The sequence below is a fragment of the Fringilla coelebs genome (genome assembly GCF_963513975.1).
Source record: "Fringilla coelebs genome assembly, chromosome: 8".
Classification (NCBI taxonomy): domain Eukaryota; kingdom Metazoa; phylum Chordata; class Aves; order Passeriformes; family Fringillidae; genus Fringilla; species Fringilla coelebs.
The window spans coordinates 5283378-5307471 of record NC_140066.1 but is presented as its reverse complement, the minus strand read 5'-3'; the positions used below and the strand labels follow the sequence as shown (position 1 = coordinate 5307471).

The window sequence follows — 24094 nt, the reverse complement described above, 5'->3', positions numbered from 1 at the left end:
TATTGGGAATGAGGAATTGTTCCCTGGCAGGGTGGGCAGCCCTGGCACAGGGTGCCCAGAGCAGCTGTGGCTGCCCCTGGATCCCTGGCAGTGCCCAAGGCCAGGCTGGACTTTGGGGCTTGGAGCAGCCTGGGACAGTGGGAGGTGTCCCTGCCCACGGCAGGGGTGGGAATGGATGGGATTTAAGGCCCTTCCAACTAAATTCTTCATCTGGGATTCTATGATTCTATACAAATCCACTTTTTTTCTGGGCTTGTCATTGACACCTGTGGTACCACAGTTGTTCTTCCCCTTCTCTTTAATTTTTGTCTTGGCTGAAGAACTTTCATCGCTCCCTGCCCAACTCTTACTTTCCGTCTGCTCAGCACAAAGTAACTTTACAGGTAATTAAGCACATCATTTAATAAGTGAGTCATTAACTGCTCTCCAGATTCCCATGAGGAGTCTCCAAATTGAGTCCAGATGCAGAAATTAAAATCCATCTTTTTGCCCACACAGAATAATTTTTCATAGGAGCGGGCTATTACAAATTCCTCCTGCTCCCACCTCCGAACTGACTGACTTTGGTTACCACAGTCCTGGGGTCCAGCCCTGCTCATGGAATCAGAAATCCATGGAATGGTTTGGGTTGGGAAGGACTTCCAAGCCCATCCATTCTCACCCCTGCCACAGGCAGGAAGACCTTCCACTGTCCCAGGCTGCTCCAAGCCCTGGAGTCCAACCTGGCCTTGAGCATTTCTAGGGATTCCAGCCATTCCACCCTGAGCAGCAGGTTCAGGGCAGCTCAAGAGTGAGAAGAGAACTTGATTTTGAACTCCCAGACATGAGTCCCTAATTTTTGGCTCAAAACAAGTGGAAAAAAGGGCAGTGCTCCATTGCTCTCCACTTCGGTGAAGGTCCCTGCACTTCCTCCCAGTTTGAGTTCAGCTGGAATCTGCCAGAGAGGAGCCCCATTCTCAGCTTCACTCAAATCACAAATTTAACTCTTCCCATTCAATAAAGGGGAAGATGCCAATGGTTAAATGCCTTTCCCTTGTCCTGCTCAGCTCCTGAACCAAACTCCTGCCCCAGGCACGGTGGCTCCCACCACTCAGAAACTTTCTGTGACACAACGAGATCCACTGGGAGTTAGGGGCACAAAAGAGTAAATAATCAATTCACCAAATTCATCATCTATGGGCATTTAGTGATCAAATCAGTTCATTTTACTCAGCAGTGATTTCATGCTCAACAACAACTTCTGAACAAGATCCTCTCTCGACAGTGCCAGGGGCTACTTCCTGTAACATCTTCTTTTGTGCTAATTATTGCCTATCTTTAGATCAATACTTCTGTATCTTCAGGAGGGGAGAGCACTGCTTGTGTGGGGAAGGCAGCCTGCCAGGCCTCCAGACACTCCACATAATGAGATGCACATTTAACAGCTCTCTGTAATCACATTAAAGGCTTTGTGCCTCATCTTTCCTGGGCTCTGCTGAGACAAAACACGACAATTACCAGGTAGAGGATGTGAACTTCACTCGGGAGAGATGATTGGAGATGTGCACATACAGAATGGTTTTCTAATCTTCAAGCACAGAAACAAGAATTTACCCAATTTGTACATCTTCCAAACAAATCCACCTGGCAAATTGTGGGAGCACCCAAGTTTTGGAATGGTCAAAACTGCACAACTCTTTTGTAACAAATATTGAAACAAATATTCCTGGCACTTCTGAGCAGCTCCTGAGGAGTTTTAATGCAAATATGGGTTGGTTTTGGTTTGGAAATGATAGCTTTTGGATTAAACACAGGTAAAAATCTCACTTTTATTACATTCCCCATGGAGTTTCTTCCTGGTAAAGGTTACTGCTTCGTGCCAGAACAAACTGAAAACTGGGGGGTTTTCACCTCTTAAAATCCAAGTCCAATTTCATGCCCTGGGATATTTAAGGAGGAGCATAAACCCCATCACCTTCACTTACTCCTCACCTTGCCCCAAATTCCAGAGGACAGCTGGAATATTGGGAATGGTGTGATTCACAGAGGGATACAAAAGCCACCCCCAGCAGCTGGCCAGGATGGAGGACAAGCTGGAGGAGCCACCACCATCCATCATCATCTTAAAAACACATCCACCATGTCCTCACTGCTCTCATCCACCTGGGTGCAACCCTGACACCACACAGAGATAACAGAGAGCAGATAGCTAAAGGAGTGATAATTCAACTCAGAGGGAAGCAACTCAGTAAGGAATGATCTGACACCCTCCCTTTGCTCCACCAGCAATCACAGATGGTTGTAGAGGTTTTCTCCAGGAAAAAAACCAGGAAAGAACCTGCCACTCTGAGCAAAGAAAGGGGGAAAGCTCCCTAAACCACCTTAGGAATAATTTAAAATACTCATTAACGCCAAGTTTCTTGCTTTACCTGCCAGATTAGCCATTGATGAGCTGACCAAGCTGCAGGCATGTGAAACAAATAATTGCAAGGCAGCAACACACAGGATATAAATTGTATAGACACCAACTTGCTGCATTAATCCCACATTTATTCATCCTCCAGCCTGCAGGTCTGCAGAGATCCAACCTAAACACAACTTAAACACAGGAACTATCCCATTTCCTCATGAATCATGGCTGTTATCCCATGAATTTAAGGAAATATTGCCACAATATTTCCCTTATTGCACCCAAACAGCAGAGCAGGGGCTTTTCCTGAGCCAGGGCTTCATCTCCAGCAGCATCATTCTGTAACGTCAAGGCCAAAATTAGCTCCCAGTTCCCTGCCAAGGAGCATCCAGGGGTGTCCTCATGCACATCCCAGAGGTCAAAGCAACACAGAGCTGGAGTTAATGAGCTTTTAGTTTGGAATTGTGCCCAGATCTTTACTTGGCTTGGCCTTCAGACTCTCACACACTTCACAGTGTAGATGTGCCCCCAAGTCCTGTGCTACAAAAAGGTGGATGCAAAGATTGTCCCTATTTTTTCCTCTGGATTTGGGTTTTTTGGGTGTTTTTTTGGGTTTGGTTTTTTTGGTTTGTTTGTTTGTATATAGGACACGATTTGGCTGCACTCAGCAACTGGTTCACCCAGATCACTGACAAACATTAAAATCCCTCTGTCAGAAGGGTCTGGATGAACTCATTCATTTTACACTCCCTCTGCAGGGGAAATGATAATTCCCTTTATTCCCTTTACAAAACAGCCAGCCTGTGCTGTTTTGTGTTTTGCCTGAACAAACAGAGGCTTGGCCACATCTCCCTCCCCAGAGGATTCCAACCAGCACACCAGGATCACACCAAGCTCATCCCAACACACATCTCAAGGGCTCTGTGCTGGATAAGAGTTAGCTAAAGTGACAGCTCACCAGACTCCTGATTAAATTTTTGTCCTTACTGAAATGCATTTTCACAACACTTTGTCATAAGAAAATATAAATAAAAAAAATAAAATGAAAAAACCAATCATGCCCCAGCCTCTTCCAGCAGGGAGAAAACCCCATCTCTTCCTAATCTAACTGGATTTAAGTGACAGCATCAAATCTGCACTGGAGCTTTCTGATTTCCAGCAAATTGCCACCAATTAAACCATGTGAAGCACTAACACCTTGCCTTGGCTTTTCCCTTGGTGGTTTTTAGGAGCCCATGACGGGAAGGTGGCCATGGCCAGTGAATTTCACTTATTTCTTGAAAGAATTGCCACCACCCAAGCACTCCATTATTCAGTGGGCACAACTCCAGTTATCCTGAGTTCTCCCCTCTTCCCCAGCCATGGCAACTGAACTTCCACTCGTGTTTCAGGCCAGGGAATTCACTTCAGAGATGTGTTTCTAAATCCCCTTTTCTAACAGAACCCAAAGTGTGTCTTTATCCCCCACCACCTTACTGAACTCTCTGGGAACTGGTGCCAGGAGAAAGCAGCTGTGGCAGAGGCTGCTCTCAACAAGGCTGGAGTCCTGGATGTGCAGAATGCTGGGTCTTTGTACAAAAAACCCACTTAGGAAACCCTAAAAGAGCTTCAGAGCAAAATTCTGGGTCTTTGTACTAAAAACCCACTTAAGAAACCCTAAAGAGCTTCACAGCAAATTGAAACTCCAATGAATCCTTCATGAAAACAGGAGGAACTCCAAGTTACCTACTAAGCATTGATGGACACTGCAATTCCTGCTGGGATCTGAGGTTTTCTACCTCCACTCCAACCTGAGGCTTGGAGACTTTGGGAATGCTGCCATCATGGGTAGGAATTCAGGGAGCAGCTAGAAGGGACAGCTGAGAAATTCATCAAACATGAAACATTCCCTATGAGCCCTGCCAGCGCCCTGAGGTCCTCAAGTGCATCCCTTGGAAGTTTAATTTTGAGCTCCTCATGACAAAGGGTTGGAGCATGTCCAGGGAAGGGAACAGAGCTGGGGAAGGGGCTGGAGCCTCAGGAGGGAGCTGGGAATGCCCAGAACTGGACAGAGCCCTCGAGGTGTGGCCTTGAGCAGCAGGAGAGGAGATGTGGAGCATCTGCCTCACATCAACCCCACCACCCTCTGCGTTTCCCTGGCACCAATTAAACAACAAAGCCATTAATTACCCCTCTCCAGGCCTGCCAGCCCTGCCAAATTCCAGCCCATTTAATCATCCATCACCCACCCTCAGCTTCCAAGTGCTGCAGGCAACGGTGTCCCCAGCCTGTGTGACCCCAAACCAACCCCACCCTCTGCTCTGCCCTCCTCCTCAGAGCCTCTTCATCCTGGGAGGGATCCAGCACCCAGAGAGATGAAATTGTTCATTTCTGAAGCAGCCTGTCGATGATTTATTCAGCCCCAAAGCTGCATTTTCCACCAAATTAACGCTCCTCCAGAAGGCTTTGCTTGGCATTGTGGATTTGCAGGCAGACTCCAGTTTTCATTAGGCTCCAAAGGCAGTTTAGAGACAGTTTTCAAACATCAAGCCTGAGACATCCTCCTTGTAATTAGGCTGTGCTCAAACTTTTCCACCAGCTGTGCAGAAAAAGGCCCTTTTCCCTTGACTTTCTCTCCCTGACATTCCATGGGTTTTAACGTATTTTAGCCCAGTTTCCTTTGGAATTCTCTAAAATATTATACCAGAGGCCTCAGCTGGTTTTCCATCATAAACCCAAGACAAGGAACAGTTTTGCAAGGAGAAGAAATCCCAGCAAACACCACCCAGAGGCATCTCTGCAGAGCCAACATTCCCACAGGAGCACTTCTCCCCCCATGGACTTCCGTGCCTAATCAGATGCAATCCAGGACACTGCAGGGAAATTCAGGCATTTCTTTTTAGAAGAGATAGAAAAACACAACAGAGACGCTAAACTTCAGCCTCTAACCTGCCCAGAAACGCTCAGGTTCCTCCCTCATTTGAAAAATAATCCTAATGATAAAGACAATAATCCTCTTATCACACAGGAGCTGATGTGGTTACGAGCCAGGCAAAAGGAAACAGAGTTTGGAAGCCTCCAGCTGCATTTCTGCCCCTGTATGAAAGTTCTTTACCTGGCCTGATCAAAAAGCAAAATATTTCCAAGCAGACTCCTGGCCCTGCTGAAATCCTTCTCCTCTGAGCAGACTGTCAGCTGCTTTGGCAGGGGTCTGTTTGTTATCTGAGCAGGAAAATGGACACAAGAATAGGCACTGGGTGATAACAGGCTGGAGAAGGGAATAAATGGCTTTTTATGAGAAGTGTCAGGCACCAGGATGAGCTCTGAAATACCTGGGATTATCAAAGGGCTGCACGCTGTCCAAGGGCTCCCAAAACACCTCTGGAGCCCAGAAGAAGGGGAGTTTAATGGGTCAGGGGAACTTCAAAAAGAAGGTTAAGGAACAGACCCAAAGTCCCAAATCATGTTGATTCTGCTTAATAAGGTGAGCATCCTCTGCTGAGGCTGAGGGAGTCAGGTGCAATGAGTCCTAAACCTGTGCTTGTGCTTTTGCCTTGATTTCCAATCCATTGATGAACAATCCAATACTGATCACTGAGCAGAGCTGAAGGTCCTTCAACTCTTCAAGCACCCTGGTGACACCCTGAGGGACTCTGTGTGGGTGACACGAGGGGAGCACCCACAGTCTGGGGACATCTGCAGTCATAACGGAGAGGGACAGGGATGAACATCAAACCACTTGGTATTTTCCAACAGTTCCAGGGTTAGTTTATAAATTAAGGGGTAAAATCTGTTGCAATCCTCCTCCTCCAGATGTCTCATCCTTTACAATTCACCACAACTCATAGTTTTTAATACTTAAATAACAAGCATGGCTGTTTCCCTCTCCTGTGCCCCAACAGGGGAGTGAACAACAGCCCTGAGCATTTCCCAGAGCTGACAGGTCACAGCTCCAGAGATTCTCACCAAAATCAGCAAAACAACACCCAAACAAGTCTTGCCTCGCTATTTTGGGGCAATGATGCCTCAGGTTTGAGCTTTTATATTTTTCAGATTCTGTGCTGCTTTAGTGTGTGGGTCTGAGCTTCACATTAAGGGATGCTGAGCTCTCTGCACAGAGCAGGGAGACAAAACAATTCCTGCTCTAGATGGGGACCAAGGACAAATGATCCAAATCTCAGCCCAAGAGCACAAACAAAGATGAACTGAAGAGAGAAAAACAAGCAGGGTGGGACTGCAGGGGCTGGAGCTGGAATGGGACAGTGAACTGCAAGGTGCAAATGGAGCAGAGCTGATCCCAGTGACAGACCCCACAGTGACTGGGTGTGCATTTTGGGACCATTTTGGTTCATCCTGGGTGCAGCCCTGGCTGGGCTCTTGTGCTGCCCAAGGTGGATCCATGGAGGAGATCCTTTTGATAAATCCCTGCTCTATTCTTTAACTCTGTCCAGCCTCTGTTCTAGCTCAGCCTTCCCAAGGCATCCCCCCCTGAAGGAAACCTCAAGGAAGCCATGCAGGGTGTAGGTGCAGATCCCCACTCAAAGATCTCACCACCATTCAGAGCCCTGTGTTTCAAGTCACTCTGTAATGTGATCAAAATATTTAATAATTACATCTTCTTTAGTACTGGCAGCAAGAAGCCCCAGTCTTTCACTCCAATCCCTCCCACCACTCCACTCTTCTCCACATTTTAGTGAGCAGCACAAAACAATCCACTTGCTATGCACAGCCATCGATATTTCAATCCCAAATGATGATTTGGAAAGGATGAGTGACTTCAAACAAACCCTAACACCTCAATAAATATCCAGTTGTGCCTAATGTGCTGCACTGAGCTGTGAAAAGCTGGAGCTGCAGAAAACACCATCTGAAGTCCTGTCACAGCCTGCTTTGCCCTGGAGCTCAGAATTCCTGGGCCATGAGCCAGGATTGGGCTTGACTTGATGCAGAATTCCTGACAAGAGGAGTTTTCTTTCCCTGAAGGGGCAGGATGTGGGATGGAATCACCCCTGAAGGCTCTGAAACACCACTGAGGGTTGGATTCTGGGCCTGTTTGCATCAGGAGAAAACCACAGAACACTTGTTTTACCAGTGGTTTCACCCTGTTGATCCATCTGTACCTGAGATCCCACTCTGCAGGTGCTGAAAAATAAAATTATTCTCATTGTGGGCAAAATGATTAACTGACGGCAAAAAAAAAAAAAAATCAAAAAAGGCAGCACTCATCCTTCAAAAAAAAAAAAAAAAAAGGGATTTGGAAAACAAAAATACCAAGTAAAAATAAACACCATTATTTTATAAAGGATAAAAACCAGAGGAAAAAGTCCAAGATTTAATTCCTGGCATCACCTTTTCAAATTCTCAGTAGAAGCACAACAATAGAATAATCTATAAATAGAAGGCACCACATTAAACCCAAACCAGGCTTGTGCTTCTGGAGATCACAAGGGGGTCTCTGAGGGTGTTTTTTTCCTCACTGACAGAATCAAAAAAGGGGAAAAGGACACTGAGGTTTCCTTGGAAATGTAAAGACAGGATCTCACCTTGGAAATGTAAAGACAGGATCTCACGGAGCACAGCAACCTTGCCAGCAAATTTGAGTTTATCTCATCAAGTAAACTCTGAGGTGAATGAAAGAGGAAAAGGAAAAAAAAAACCACCAAAAAAAAAAAACCCAAAAAACCACAAACTGGAAAAGCACAGTAAACAGGCCAGGCTGGACTTTGGGGCTTGGAGCAGCCTGGGACAGTGGGAGGTGTCCCTGCCCATGGGATGTGTTGATCTTCAACGTCCCTTCCAACCCAACCCATTCTTTAATTCTATGAATTAGCAATATAAAAATGAGATATTGACTCACTCCAATGTATATTAACCAACATTTCAACCCCAGCTGACGCCAGAACTGAAGGAATTAATCCTCCCCTTCCATCATGCCCTGAATCAACAGGAACCTGACCCTTCTGCCCCCTTTCCCTGTGGTGCATTGCCTCCAATAAGGATTTCCTTAGTTTAAAATGTGCCTGGTCAATATTTAACCTCTCTCAGCGAGCACTATCTGCCCCCAGCCCCCTCCCAGCATTCACAAGGGGTTACAGAGACAATCAAAAAAATTCAATACAAAAAGCATTTCAAGAAAAACCTGAGCCTGGCCTTCTCCACCAGACAAGAAAGACAATTTTTCCTGTTAAAGGGCAGCAGGAATGGACAGTTTGATCCCGTGGAGCATCCTTTCTGTTCTGCTCCAGCGCCTGCCCGTGCACCGTGGAACAGCAAATCCACCTCCTCCTGCTCAGCTGCTTCCCTGGCCATGCCTCCACGTCCCCAGCACAGCCTGCATTTCAAATCACCTGGGAAAAACCAAACACACCAGGCAGACAAGAGGTGGGGCCGTTCCCAGGGCTGCTTTTCCATGCAGGGGACTGAAATCCCACAAAGCCTGGAAGGCAGGCTGAGCTCACGCTTTATGGATGACCCCAAGGATGCCCCACCCTCTGCATCTTCTCACATCCAGCCTCCTGGCATCCTTCCCCTGCCTGCCCAAGGAATTTTGTCATTCCTGGAATTCAGGAATGTGTGTGTAAGTGGGAATTTCCCCCCAGTATCCACCCCTAAAGCTCGACTCTGCCTCCAAGGTGACACCAAACATCCCTCACCCCCTCCTGATTGCTTCCAGGGCCTTGGAGGAATTGGAGTTTACACCACAGACCAGAATCCACAGCTTCTTTTAACTGAAGGAAGCTTTTTTCATTTATGAAGCCTTTTTTGGGAAGAAAAAATTGCAATATTTACTCTTTCAAGGCATTCTGATCCTATTATGTTTAGCAGGAAATTCTTGCCACACCACAAGTTTCTCCCCCGCAACTTTTATTCCCTGGACAAATTAATTTAATAAATAGTTGTTTCCTTAACGGAAGTATTCTGATTTTAATTAAATAGAATGATTTTTAGGACTGGCTTGAGAAAGAAATCATTGTAAGCCTGGAACAGTGAATACTACAATGAGAGGTACAGAGGGATTTAGCACAGCTGTGACCTCACTGCATTTGAGTAAGGACAAATATACTCAATTACACACAAAAAGCACAATTTGGGCTGAAAACTAGAGAAGAATTCAACAAAAATCCCTGTACCATCAGGAGTTACTAAATCTACAACACTAAATTACATTTCACTTTTCACTGCTGGTTGCTCTATGATCTGCCTTGACCTAATATTGATTTAGTCACATATTGAGCTACCAAAAATCTGAGCTTCCAAGGGAGTCACTGCTCTGATTCATCTTGCAGGTTGTCTTAGGTTGCAATGCAAGATGTTACCAAAAGTATGTATTCTTTTACCAGGTGGGGGGACTGTGCTTTGACTTTTCCATGACTCATCCCCCTCAGAACTCCAGGGGGATATCTTCTGTTCATGGGCCAGCTGCTAAAATCAAGTGGAACAGTTTTCTTTATCTCTTCCACAATCAATTCTCCCTCCAGATCTCTGCTGTTCATGGCCATTAATTATTAATTATCTTCTGTCCATGGCCAGTGAGTGTCCCTGCAGGGCTGATCAAATTCCATCATCCCATGGGGAGATGCTGTGCCCAGGGGAGGAGCCAAGCATTCCCACCTGGATACAATCTGAGGGTTGGGACACCCCAGCAGCCTTTGCCCCCTGCATTCCCAGAGGAGCAGCTTTCTCCTGCCCTGCATTCCCAGAGGGAGAGCAGCCCCATCTCCAGCAGCCCTGGAGCTGCAGAGGAAAACTCCCCCCTTGTGCAGGATCCTGCTGCAGCAGAGCCACAGCTGGCACTGCAGGAGGGCTGAGCCCCATGGGATGGGACTGGGACACCCCATGGGATGGGACTGGGACACCCCTGGGATGGGGCTGTGCCACCAACCACCCTGGGATGGGACTGTGCCACCACCATGGGATGGGACTGTGCCACCAACATGGGATGGGACTGTGCCACCACCCTGGGACTGTGCCACCACCATGGGATGGGACTGTGCCACCAACATGGGATGGGACTGTGCCACCACCCTGGGACTGTGCCACCACCATGGGATGGAGCTGTGCCACCCCCCATGGGATGGGGCTGTGACACCACCCTGGGATGGGGCTGTGCCACCAACCACCCTGGGATGGGACTGTGACACCACCATGGGACAGTGCCACCACCCTGGGATGGGACTGTGCCAGCACCCTGACACACAGGGGGACAGGGTCTGCTCTGACTCTGGCAGTGTTGAGGTTTTTTTGTTTGTACTATTGCATTTGTATTTTGTATTTTCCTAGTAAAGAACTGTTATTCCTGTTCCCATATCTTTGCCTGAGATCCCATTAATTTCAAAATCATAATAATTGGGAAAGAGGGGGTTTACATTTTCCATTTGAAGGGAGGCTCCTGCCTTCCTTAGCGCACACCTGTCTTTCAAAACCAGACACAGGTACTCACAGGGATCAAAAACCAGCTGGCTTTTCCAGCCCCTCCTTGCAGCAGGCACTGCAATTAGTGCAGCTTTTGATCCCATCAAGGATCATCTGCTGATTTTGGGAAGGGAGGCATGGACTGCTTCCTCAGAAAAATTATATTCCTCAAAAAAAGGCTATTCACTTGCTGCTTGCTCCAGAAGTGTTGCTTTAGATCAGTCAGGGGAGTTATCCCAGCTTTTCTTAGTGCACAACTCCTTGGAGCAAGGTGGGATTCAGCACTCCAGCCCAGGACACGTTGGGTAGGCACTCCAGGATTTCTCAGCCAGGAAATGGATTTCTCCTGGCTTTATGGCTTTCCCCTGGCTTTCAGAAGAATGGATTGACACCTAAGGATGGCCCTAAGGAGCAGCAGCTGCCCTGTGCCAGTGGGATGTTCCTGCTGGGGAAAACTCCAGCAAATCCATGGTGCCATTGGGGTGATATTCCCAGAGAGCTCTGGAAACCCAGCTGCACTTATTTCCAGCAGGATAAATAGGATTAAAACAAAATAACTAAATGAACAGCCTCACTTCACCCCCAGAAGTTTAATTTCTGATGTACTTTGCTCCCACGTGAAAATCTGTTGTTGGAGACGGTGATAATTCTGTTATAAGGATAATGGCACAATTAGAGAGGGACTTTTTAGATTAATATCAGCAGGAAAACATCCTGCTCAGCCCCACTGACTTTTCTGTGGGCAGCCACCATTCAAACCTTTATTTTTTATTCTATTTAATTCTTAACAAGGGCATTTGCATTCATGCATAAATACAGGAAGGAAAAAAAAATTCCCAAATCCCTCAAAAGCAAAGAATAAAGTCAACAATCAACAAGCTCCTTCTTTTCAGGATTTATCCTGGTTTTCATTTTGAAGGAAAGCATCTTTAAAAATGAGCATTTAATGTAGCAAATGGAATTTTAAAACGAGCATTTAACATAGAAAATAGGACCTAAAAATGAGTATTTCATGTTCTATATGAGATTTAAACTGAGCTTGAGACAGCTAAAGATGCCCAGAGCCTAAGTGGAAGACCCAGTGGGAAGTAACATTTTTTAAGGACCTTCCTACAGGTGCTCCAAATGGAAGAAATACTCTTCCTAAATTGGAACTGTAAGATTTTATAAAATAAATATTTATTTCCTTGCCTTAGGCCTTTCTAATGAGCCACAGGTTGTGTTCGAGCAGCACAGCCACGGAGTGAGGAAACACTCCTTGATTTCCTCCTCACATCATTTGCTTTAAAATTAAAGCTGGGCAGGCTCTGCAGGACCTGAATCCAAATTAATCTTGACAATCTTCTGGAAAATCTCTATTAAAGCTCAGAGCTTCAAAGCTCAATGTGAGCATGGGGCCTGCTCCAGCAGCTCCCACCCCAGAGCTGATCCCACACCCATTCCCAGGCTTGTTGAAAAGCTTTTTAATGCTGGAATGGATGGGTTTTAAACCCCTAAAATGCAGCAGCAGGTTCTGTTTCCTCTCCTGAGCTGGGTTGTTGATAATCAGCAGCAGAGACATCTGGAAAAAGCTCAGCCACGCTATTCCAGCTGTGGGACATCCCCATGGAGCTCCTGGCCCTCTCCAGGGAATCCCTCACCTCACCAAGTACCTGAGTTTCATTCCTTTCCCAGGAGTATTTCCATCCCAGTGGAATTCCAGCCCACAAAGAGAAGCTGGGATCAGCCAAGGAATGACTTGGGCAGGACTCTGCTCCCAGATCAAATCCCAGCTTGGATTAATTCCCTGGCTCTGGGTGAGCTGTGCTGCAGCCACCCTCATCCCAGGGCATCAGTTTTTCCAACCTAAAAGATCCTATGAATCAAGTAGATATTATATTTTATATATAGATATTTCTATTACACATGGTATATAACATACATTTTAAATAATATCTACTCCTATAAACTAGTATTTTATTAATAATGGCATTATTGACATTTATTAATAATATGATTGTTGTTATTTCCTTTTCCCTGAGTCCCTTCCTTCTGCAATACCAACTGGGACAAGCCTGGTGTAGTAACAGCTTAGTAATGTCTGAGTAGCACTGGGATGGCTGAAAGCCTGAGCCTCCCCTTCCCTACAATTCCTGACATCTCCTTCCCTTTGGGATCATTCTGGTGACATGAAACACAATCTGTTCCTTACACTGTGGCACTGGATTTCATGAAATCATGGAATGGTTTGGGTAGGAAGGGACCTTAAAGCCCATCCAGTGCCACCTCCTGTAAAAAATATATGTAAATATATAGTCATTTTTCATAGAATCATGGGATGGTTTGGATTGGAAAGAACCCCAAATTGTTTTCCCCCCTGCCATGGGTAGGGACACCTCCCACCATCCCAGGCTGCTCCAAGCCCCAAAGTCCAGCCTGGCCTTGGGCACTGCCAGGGATCCAGGGGCAGCCACAGCTGCTCTGGGCACCCTGTGCCAGGGCCTGCCCACCCTGCCAGGGAACAATTCCTCATTCCCAATATCCCGTCTAAATTTCCACTCTGTCATTTTCAAGCCATTCCCTGTGTCCTGCCACTCCATCCCCAGTTCCTCTCCAGCTCTCCTGGAGCCCCTTTAGGCTCTGAGCTCTCCCTGGAGCCTTCTCCTCTCCAGGTGAGCACCCCCAGCTCTCCAAATAATCAGGATTATTCACTATTGATCCTCTCCAAGCCTTAAATCTCTGAAGGAACCGTTGGGAAAATCAAATTGAATGAGTAAAAATTTTGTTTTTCTGTCTTTATGTTTGTTACTCTTCCAACCTGCATTCTATAGCAACCTGAAGATCTGCTTTCCCAAAAACTCCTATTTAACTTCCAGAAGCACAAGAACACACCCCCAGTGGATCTGAACCAGTTTAAACCCCAGATTTTTCCCTTGAAAGGGTGTTTTTTTGTAAAAATGTGTCTTTTCTGACACACTTGGAATGACTCATATGAAAGCTTGTCTCTCACCCCTCAGCTCTGGGACTCTTTGCCAATGAATAACTCACAACAGGAATGAAACTCCCCCACAGCAAAGCTCCCCCTCCTCTCAGGAGGATGGGCAAACAGCAAATAAAAATCATCAGAATAATAATAATCATCATCATCATCATTAAAACCAAAAGAGATGAGAAGGAAACAAATCAAATACTGCACTCACAAAAAAAAAAAAAGGCAAGAGAGGACGGCAGTTTCAAGGGATTTTTTTGGATAAATAAACAAGTGCCATACCTTTTCAAAAATTCCATATACTCAGTATGCTTGATGAGGCCAGTCCTCATCATTATTGTTTGAAAACATTGCCGATCAATAGCCCAAAGTTTCACATTTACGAGAGCTGGAAAAAAAACAAGACAAGGGGAAAAGGTGATTAGCAAAAAAATGTCCAAATTCCTGTTGTGAACTGCAGAGGAAAACGATGTCAGTGGGAATGGGGAACGCTGCAAACCAGGAAATTCAGCTGCTGGACACCAAACATGCACTGAGAGGGTTGGGAAGGTGCTGGTGTAGGAGGTGGATGTGGGGTTTTGGAAAGAGAAATCCAGGAAGGTGAGCAAGGATTTGGGGTCAGTTCATCACAACCTGAGTGGTTTTGGGGCACTTTTAGTGCATTAACCAGCAAAACCCATTGAGGTTTTGAGGTGCTCCCAAGGAAATTTCCAGACCCAAGCCCTGATTATGAACCAGGCTGATGATGAAACACCTCCCAGCTGGGGAGGTCTTGAGCCTTTCTTTTCCAACTTTACTTTTTGAGTCCCTGCTGAATTCCAAGACTCCTGAGTCACTCACCAAGCACCACATCCTATTCTTCAGAGGCAAAATTCCATGGTAAAAAAAGGGAAAACCAGTGCACAGAGAGCAGAACCCTGAAAGGTCCAGTTTTCATCTCAGCTGGGATTGTAGACATTTGCATTAGCCATAAATGCTTGAGTATATACAGTTTATAATAGGGCTTCTCCTTAGAGAAACAATTTGATTAAAACTATTCCCAAGGTTTCTACACTAATATTAATTTCCTATATCATTTCATAAAATCCTGTATATTTAGGATATCCTATATATAGGATTTATAAGGCATGCATTTTTATATATATATATAATATTTATATATATACACACACACCCCCTCTATATGTTATATCCTACATATTTTAATAAATTCACATACCAGCCCCCCCACCAAGGTCCACACAGCCCAGGAAGTTGCTGAAGTGCAGACAATGCACTTGTGTATTAATTAAACCACTAATCACACCTTATATTCTCGTTTCTCCTGCCTTAATGACAAACAGCTGCTTTACTAAAGGCTAATCAGGGTAGAGATTTAAATGTCAGCAGGACCCTTATAATCAGCATGAGCAGCATCTCCTGTTGTGCTGAAACCCCCTGTCAGGGCTGAAGGAACAGGAGGAATTCTGTGAGATTTGATGCATTTAAAGATCTCAAAGTTATCTTTTTAGGAGTGCCCTGAGATGAAAAATATATCTTTGGGATGTGTGCCACAAATTCAACATCCACTGGGAATTAGAACAGACAGAGATTTCCTGGCCCATCCCTCCCCACAGAGCCTGTGCTGGATGCTGGAAGTAAAATATAAAATATCCCATTCCCTGACTGCAGGAGGCAGAGCCAGAAAGGAAAATGAGAAACAAAATGATGGAAGCAGGTGTGTCTGCAACAGGAGTTTCCCTTCTCAATAACCTGAAACATCATCCTGCAATCAGAGCTGGGATGCTACCATTTAAGTTTATTGCCTCTTTTTGCACTTCTTCCCAGCAAAATGCCATAGCTGGGGCTCTGTTTGATCTTTGGAACAGCACACAACAAAATCCCTGCTCGTCCTAAAACACCCAGGAGTTTGGGCAGGGATACCCAAACCTGTGATTTTTGTAGGGCTGCAGTTGTAGGAGCTCTCCAGGTGAGGGGATTGGGCACTGCAGGATATTTGAATCGCACATTGAAGCAACAGATTGATGGGAATTGTGATTTCTGACAGGTTTCTGCTGTGGTTCAAGGGCTGAAGACAAAGGAAATGCTGCTGGAGAAACAGGGAAGAGCTGAGGATTTCCTGGGTCAGAACTGGATGGGGGTGGAGATGTTGCCATTAAAGTTTAAATTGAAATGCTTGCCATGGCTGAGCCCTAATTTGTGATTGAAGCTGACTGAAATTATCTAAATCAATGATTTCAGTAAATGAATCAAACCCCTCTTTCCATCAACACGCCTGATTAAAGCAAATTAAAAAACTCAATAACCAATTTCAAACTTCTTTTCCAGAAAGAACTATTTCCAAACTTTCCTTCCTATTTATTTACCTGGGACCACATGAAATTACATCCCAATCAAAAGGGGTGAACAGAGGGGTGCAGAGTCCAACCCAAAACCTGGAATATGTCCCAGCTGGTTCACCCATGTCCAGAGCCTTCCCTTCTCCAGGCTGAACAGCCCTAAATCTCTAAATAACAGAGATTATTCATTATTGAACCTCTCCAGGCATTAATTCTCTTTACTTTCAACACTTCCATCGCACCCCCAGCCTGCCAAAGGACCAAATTTGGGCTGTTTTGCTTCATTTCTTCTCATGGACCCAGTGGCTGAAGATCATCAGCTCCTTTTTCCCTTCCTCACTGCAAAGGCAGTGAAATGAGGGGGGAAATGCAAAGTTTTAAGTTAAATATTTAGGGAAGAGCAACCTAAATGCTGTTGATATTATTGAATCTGGTACATTTTATGTTAGATAGTTGGGGGAGTCCTGAATATTTAAAAAATCCTTGAAATCAGAGCAGCCAGCAGGAGCATTATTTCCCAAATGAAATGCAATATTCACATGGTCCTGCATTCTTTATGCATCTTCCCAAGTTTTTTATGTGCTCACTGAAGCCTTCCCAAGTTTTTTCAAGGATCACCAGGCGAATCATTCCCAGCCCAAGTGCTGCTGGCAGCGTCACCAGACCTGAAAATTATTATTCCTTTGCACCCCAAGCTGGAATTCATCAGCTCATTTTGCCTTTTGGGCTATTTTATCCCAAAAATTGTTTGTTTATCTGCCCTCAAGCAAAGGAACAGCCACAACTTTGTGTCCTCAGGGCTTTTTTTGGCAGACAGAATATGAAACTTCCACTCCTATTTAACCCTCCTCCCACCTGGGCTGGGTTTTGCAGGGAATATTGTGGAAATTAAGAAAACACAGCCATTTCCAGCTCTTTCTGGTGCCTCCTGTTTCAGGTATGAAATGATGATAAAAGCACATTTAACTGAACAGGAGGAGCACATGGATTTGATTTATCCCACTAAACACTCTGGGAATGATGAGGGAGGCTCCAGCAGACTCCAGAATACATGGAGTGATGGAGAGGATGCATCCAAGGGGCTGGAGCAGGAATAAATTCCTTTATTCTGTCCCAAGTTTCTACCAACAGCACTGGCACAAGGATGGCTCCATCCTGATATCCCATTATCCCCCAGAGAGGTTCTGGCAGCAGGGAAGGAATAATTTTAATTTGGCTGAGGATAAATGAAGAGACAGAGAAAACCTCCCACTGCCAGGGGGGGTGGAGTTAGATGGGATTTTGGGAAGGAATTGCTCCCTGGAATGGTTTTCCCAGAGAAGCTGTGGCTGCCTCTGGATCCCTGGAAGTGTCCAAGGCTATTCCATGCCTGGGCTGCTGTTCAATCCCTGCTCTCAGAGGTGACAAATGATAAATGCAGGAAGGATGTGGGGCCTCCAGGGAGCTCTGCTTTCACTCCAGTCAGCTCCAGGAAGCCCAAAATTCCAAGGAAGTTTGTTGGGTTTGCTTAGGAACACCACCTGCCTGGAGAAGATCAGAAAGGACTGAGGAAAGAAGCAGAGAGAGAAATTGTTATTATCAAGCTCTGCTCTTGAACAAAACCACCTGAAGTAGTACATATAAATATAAATTGAGTATTAAAAAGGCACCTGGAAGTATTGAATTTAACAGTATTAAACAGATCTGACAACATCTATCAATCCAATCAGCTGGAGCAGGTGCTGTGTAGGATCCTAGGATTTCTCTTGGAGTAATCCAAGCTCCTGTCCCAACATGTCACAGAAAACTCCCAATGAATTATTCAGGAATAACCTCACCCAGGGTGATTTGATCAGCTGAAGGCCCCTGATGTTTCCCTGGTGTTTGTTTTTCTCTAACATCATTCCCAATCTTTGCTGTCTGCCCCCAAATCTCTCCATCCTCTCCTGCAGCCTCCAAACTCCTTAATGAGAAGTGCTGGTAGGGATTAATTAGGGAAGTGTTCAATTACATCAGGTATTTTTCCTTGGAATTTCAAACCACTTGTACTACAACCCCTGCTAATTACCCATCCTGATTTGCTCTTTGCAAGCTGTTCTTTTACATAACCTTTCCCTGTCACCTCTTATTCCTCCCAGCTCTGCTCTTACTCACATTCTTACAACACAGAGGTTTTTAATTAACCCTTGTACGAGCTCCCAAACTACTTCAGGAATCTTCTCCAGTCCTGCACACTGAAAGCTGAAATAATTCAGGAAGAACAAGCTGGAGGCCACAAGAAATACTCCCAAATCTTATCTGGAGTGTGATGGAGAGCGATGTGTGTGAGGGGAGATTAATGGAAAGCCAAAAAGGATCTCAGGCAGGTCAGAAGTCTCAAATTAAAGAACTCATTTAGTTCACTGACTGTGACATGGGGTGAGGGAAAATGTCTCCAGTTATTTGGGGAAGGAAAAGGGGAAAACAACACAAATCTCTCCTGGAAGGTGGAGATTCAGCCTGGGACAAATTGGCTCACTGGCATGCCAGGAAAGGGGAATGAGAAAAGCAATCAATTCACATTTAAAAGAGACCACAAATCAGTTCTAGCTTGTTGCCTACAGGAGCTCCAATCCCAAGGAAAATTAATATTCCCAATTAAAGAGAGGATCTTAACACAGCCCTGGGTTGGAAGGGAAGGTGCTGATGAATGGAGAAGTTGATGTGGGGCACCATCAAAAAGGGAACAGGAAGAACAGCACCAAAAAGGCAACTAAAGAGTGCAGTTTGTATTTCCCTCCATAACCAGTCCCAAACATCCCAGTGCTGATCCCAAACATCCCTCCAGGTCCCAGAGCAAGGGGATTTTGCTGCAGGAGCTAAGGGCATCCCCAGGGTGCCATTCCCTCTGCAGGGATCCACCCCTGGAGCAGCATCCTGGACACTCAGCTCCAGAATTTCCAAATGGAAGGTGTCACCTCTGCTGTTTTTAGAGCTGCTTTGTAGCTTTTATTTCTTTTTTCCAGTTCAACTGCATGAGTTTATTTTGGTGCTGGAGCTCCGAGCTGCTCCCTTGGGCTTTGGATGGGACAAAATTAAAATGTGCTCTGAAGGGATGGCCCCTAATTCCTCTTTTTGCCTGATTTGTTTCCTCTGGGAGATGAATCCCCCCCAAAAGCCAAGGTGGGATCACTCCCTGTGCCACAGCAGCACAGACAGGTGCCCACCTGTATTTCCCCACCACATCCAAAGGTCCCAGCAGAGCTCCAGGAGCACTTGGGCAATGCTCCCAGACACAGGGTGGGATTGCTGGGGTGTCTGGGCAGGGCCAGGAGCTGGGCTGGATGATCCCTGTGGGTCCCTTCCCATTCAGAGATGCAGATCCCACCTGGAAGAGGGGTCCTCAGAGGTCACACACCAACTTTGGTAAAACTCTGAGCCCCCAGAGGTTGCTCCTCAGCAGGGCAGGTGAGGCTGGATTTCCCTGGCTGGCAGAGTGCTTAATGGGATTCATGAGGAGCTGCTTTTCCAAACCATTAAATCCACGATGCCGACAGAAATGCCACCGTGTATTCCATCAGGGAAACTTGATTAATACATATATCAAATAAAAATGCCTTCCTGATATGCAGAGGCATCATTCCATCATTCCAGAGGGTTCTGACTCAGGTGGAAACACTGCTAACTGAACACTGACTGTGGAAGTTGATGTCTCGGCTGGAATGCTCAGGAATCACGTTAAAAATGGAATATTGAGGAGCTTTTTTTCCTTCCTCTAATAACATTTATTAATTATTTTGAAAAGTCTGCACTCCCCAGCCAGTTTCCATAATGCACACAACACTTGCTGCTGCATCCCAAGGAGAGCAGTGAAGGTGGTTAAAACACACTGAAAATTTGCTTTCCCGGGAAAATTTGCTCATGGATTTCAGAGAAAATTACATACCAGTGCTGCTGTTCAGGAGCTTTTATTTTTGAGAGCCAGCAGTGAGCTCAGCTGTTGAGGGAAAACAGACATGAAAGACTGGACTAACAAGTGTGGAGGTATAAAATATGGATTAAAGCTGGATTTGCTTGATTGGAGTTGAGAAGTGGGGAGGCTCAGCTTGGACAGCAGCAGGAATTTCTGCATGGAAAGGGTGCTCAGGCCTTGGCAGGGGCTGCCCAGGGAGCTTTGCAGTGCCCATCCCTGCAGGTGTCCCAGGAAGGGCTGGAGGTGGCACTCAGTGCTCTGGGCTGGGGACAAGGTGGGCACTGGGCACAGCTGGGACTCCATGGGCTGGCAGGGATTCTCCAGCCTCAGGGAATCTGGGATTAATTTCTCCCCCAACACCAGGAGCTTGGAGCTGTTATTAAACAGAGAGGGGACATCACACCTCCTTCAGGTGGCTTCAGCAAACAGATCCAGCAGCCTCCAGCCCTTGTGGAAAGAGGAATTTCATCCTCCTTGCACCCTGAAATCCTCCCCTGTGTGGTGTCTGCACTAACATTAAATTCTGCCTCTCACTGCACATTTAACATCTCAAAAGGTTTCAAGCACTTATTTCTCCTGATTCAGGGCATTGTAAGGTACTTATGCCTCAAGATTCTGATCCTGTGAGACACAGGATGTGCTGGACAGGCTCCAAAGCTGCACAGAAACGAATATATAGATATAAACATATGTAAAGAGAACAAGGGAGCAGATTCCAGCAGCTTTAGTTATGTGCTTGGAGAAGGAGAAGAAAGAAGGAGAAGAAAGAAGAGAAGAAAAGAAGAAGAAAAGAAGAAAAGGAGAAGAAAAAAAGAAGAAAAGAAGAAAAGGAGAAGAAAAGAAGAAGAAAAGAAGAAGAAATTAAGAAAAGAAGAAGAAAAGAAGAAGAAATGAAGAAACAAGAAAGAAGAAGAAAGAAGGAGAGAGAAAGAGAAAGAGAAAGAGAAAAGAGAAAGAGAAAGAGAAAGAGAAAGAGAAAGAGAAAGAGAAAGAGAAAGAGAAAGAGAAAGAGAAAGAGAAAGAGAAAGAGAAAGAGAAAGAGAAAGAGAAAGAAAGAGAGAAAGAGAGAAAGAAAGAGAGAAAGAGAGAAAGAAAGAGAGAAAGAGGAGAAAGAGAGAAGAGAGAAAGAGAGAAAGAGAGAAAGAGAGAAAGAGAGAAAGAGAGAAAGAGAGAGAGAAGAAAAATAAGAAGAAAAAGAAGAAAGAAGAAGAAGGAGAAGAAGAAGGAAGAAGAGGAAAAAGAAGAAAGATGAAGAAAAAAGAAGGAAGAAGGAATATTATTACTATTGTATATTATATATTCTAATATAATATATATTCTATACCATTATTATTATTGTTGTTATTATTATTACTACTATTAGTATTGCTATTATTATTATTATTATATTCTGTTATAATTATTACTCAAAATACTCCAGAACAGCATCAACAATCCCAAAACCAACTGGTTTTCCATTATTTCCCTTATTTCCATTATTTCCAGTTATTCCTTCCCATGGTTCTGTCAGGATAAGGTGGGTGCCTATTGAGCCTCAGTGATTTTGACCAGGGAGAATTTCATCCCTAATGTTCATTTTTACTGCTTTAAAACTTTGGGGTTTGTGTTCATCAGAGAGGAGCTGGAAGGTTTATTAAACATGGAGCCTCTGTAGAAATTCTGGTGGGAATTCCAGCAGAACAGGCTGATTTTAATCGAGTTTTAATAGCACAGAGCTGAAGGCAGCTCCAGTTCATTTACTGAGGTCTGGGAGTTTTGAGAAGTTGCTTTTAATTTGGAGCTTGAATTGTATTTTCTCCTCACTTTTCTCTTCCATAAAGAAAGTAAGATTTTGTCCTACAGCTTTCTACAACAAAGAACAAGGACATCTCACCAGAGTGGAAAAATATATTCAGGACTAAATATTGCAGAGGAATGAGGGGGTTTGAAAACTCCACTGCCTTAAAAAGACAGGAAAAACAGCAATAATGAACTGGCATTTAAAGGAAGCTGCATTTAAATCAATCACACAAAGATGGGGAGTGGAACCAGAACCAAGGGCAGGCACAAGTGCTGGAAAATCCATAAATTAAGATATATATAAAGTTGCAAGGTCTTTTTTTAAGCTGAAAATTCTCAGCAAAATTCACTGAAAAGGACTCTGTGGGAAACTGCCAGGGCAGAATTACTGAGTGACCTCAGCTGGACCCTTTTTTACCCCTAAGTGTCTCATCCTTAAAGCAGCCTTGATCCCAAATAACAATTCCCCAAAGAGCTGCTTTTCTGCTGAAAATGCTCCAATTTAGTCCCCATGAAAATGAAAACTCCCAACTTCCACACCATGGTCAGCCTTAAATATAAAACAAATGAAGAGAGAAATGTGGAAACTTGAAAGGAAATTAAAAAGAACAGAAAAAAGGTGAAAGTAAAAATTAATGGTGGCATTAAAAGCATCTCTTTGCATCCCTGAGAATTTGGGAAGAAATATAAACCAGATATCCCCAAAATGACATGAAATGGAGCAATAAAAAAATCTGCAGAAAAGTGTGAGAAGGAGAAAGACAATCTTTTAAAATGCTGATTGTACCTGGATGAGGGAAAAACAGGGACAAACCCATGGTGAGGGCTTTGATACACCTGAACTCAGGGCTTCTCACAGGATTATTTCAGCACTTGCCCCTCACTGTGCAAAAAACAGAGGTGGAAAATGACTCCCAGAGGCTTCAAGAGAATTTCCCACTGCCTGGCCTGATGTCTGGGATCACACAAATCAGTAAAAATTAGGTATGAATATATCAAAGGGGTCACTGCTACTCTTGATGAGAGTAGGAAGAGGAAATGAGGCCCTTGGTTCCCAAAACTCAGCCTGGGGAAGGGCTGGAATTGCTTCCCTGAGCATTTCAGGGGCATTTTCACCTTGTCCCTTCATAAAGGCTCTTAGGGAAACTCAGGAGGGTTAAAGACACCAAGCACCCAAGAATCCTGGGATGGACAAGGAGATTCCTGCTGTCCAACATGCTCTGGAAAAGAAGGGAAGGTGAGGGTGAGGCAAAGGGGATCAAACTGGGTGATGACGTAAAACCTGCTGGTAAAAGCCAGAGAGGAGCTGCTGGACACTGCAGAACCCACAAACCCAATGGGATTTGGCCAATAGAACCCACAAATCCAAGGGGATTTGGTGCTGTAGAACCCACAAATCCAATGGGATTTGGTGCTGTAGAACCCACAAATCCAAGGGGATTTGGTGCAGTAGAACCCACAAATCCAATGGGATTTGGTGCTGTAGAACCCACAAATCCAATGGGATTTGGTGCTGTAGAAACCCACAAATCAAAAAGGATTTGGTGCTGTAGAACCCACATATCCAATGGGATTTGGTGCTGTAGAACCCACATATCCAATGGGATTTGGTGCTGTAGAACCCACAAATCCAATGGGATTTGGTGCAGCAGAACCCACAAATCCAAGGGGATTTGGCCAATAGAACTCACAAATCCAATGTGATTTGGCCAACAGAATCCACAAATCCAAGGGGATTTGGTGCTGTAGAACCCACAAATCAAAAAGGATTTGGTGCAGTAGAACCCACAAATCCAAGGGGATTTGGCCAATAGAACTCACAAATCCAATGTGATTTGGCCAACAGAATCCACAAATCCAAGGGGATTTGGTGCTGTAGAACCCACAAATCCAAGGGGATTTGGCCAACAGAATCCACAAATCCAAGGGGATTTGGTGCTGTAGAACCCACAAATCCAATGGGATTTGGTGCTGTAGAACCCACAAATCCAAGGGGATTTGGTGCTGTAGAACCCACAAATCCAAGGGGATTTGGGGCAGTAGAACCCACAAATCCAAGGGGATTTGGTGCTGAGGGGTGGAAAATGATGCACACGGGGAGAGCTGAGCTGAGCAAGCTCCAAAACCAAATTCTTGCCCGCAGAGACGAGGCTGTGGCAGGAGTCACCAGTCACAACAACCCCTCAGTCACCAGCTCTGTGCTCAGCACAGCCAAAAAGACAAAAGGATGGGGAAAAGAAAGGTGAAGCCAGGAGAAAATCCTGCTGTGGTGCCTCCCTCCAATCCCACACGGAGCC

General features: G+C 45.1%; 1 protein-coding gene across 2 annotated transcripts in view; it reads right to left on the bottom strand.

Annotated features, from left to right (window-relative positions):
• Positions 1-24094, bottom strand: part of PRKG1 (protein kinase cGMP-dependent 1) — a gene marked incomplete at its 5' end in the record, with an annotated part of 340143 nt that overhangs the window by 104580 nt on the left and 211469 nt on the right. For both annotated transcript variants that reach the window (XM_084210094.1, XM_084210093.1), the window contains one exon: positions 14031-14136. In XM_084210094.1, coding sequence (XP_084066220.1) covers positions 14031-14136 — 106 coding nt within the window. The remainder of the gene's footprint in view (positions 1-14030; positions 14137-24094) is intronic.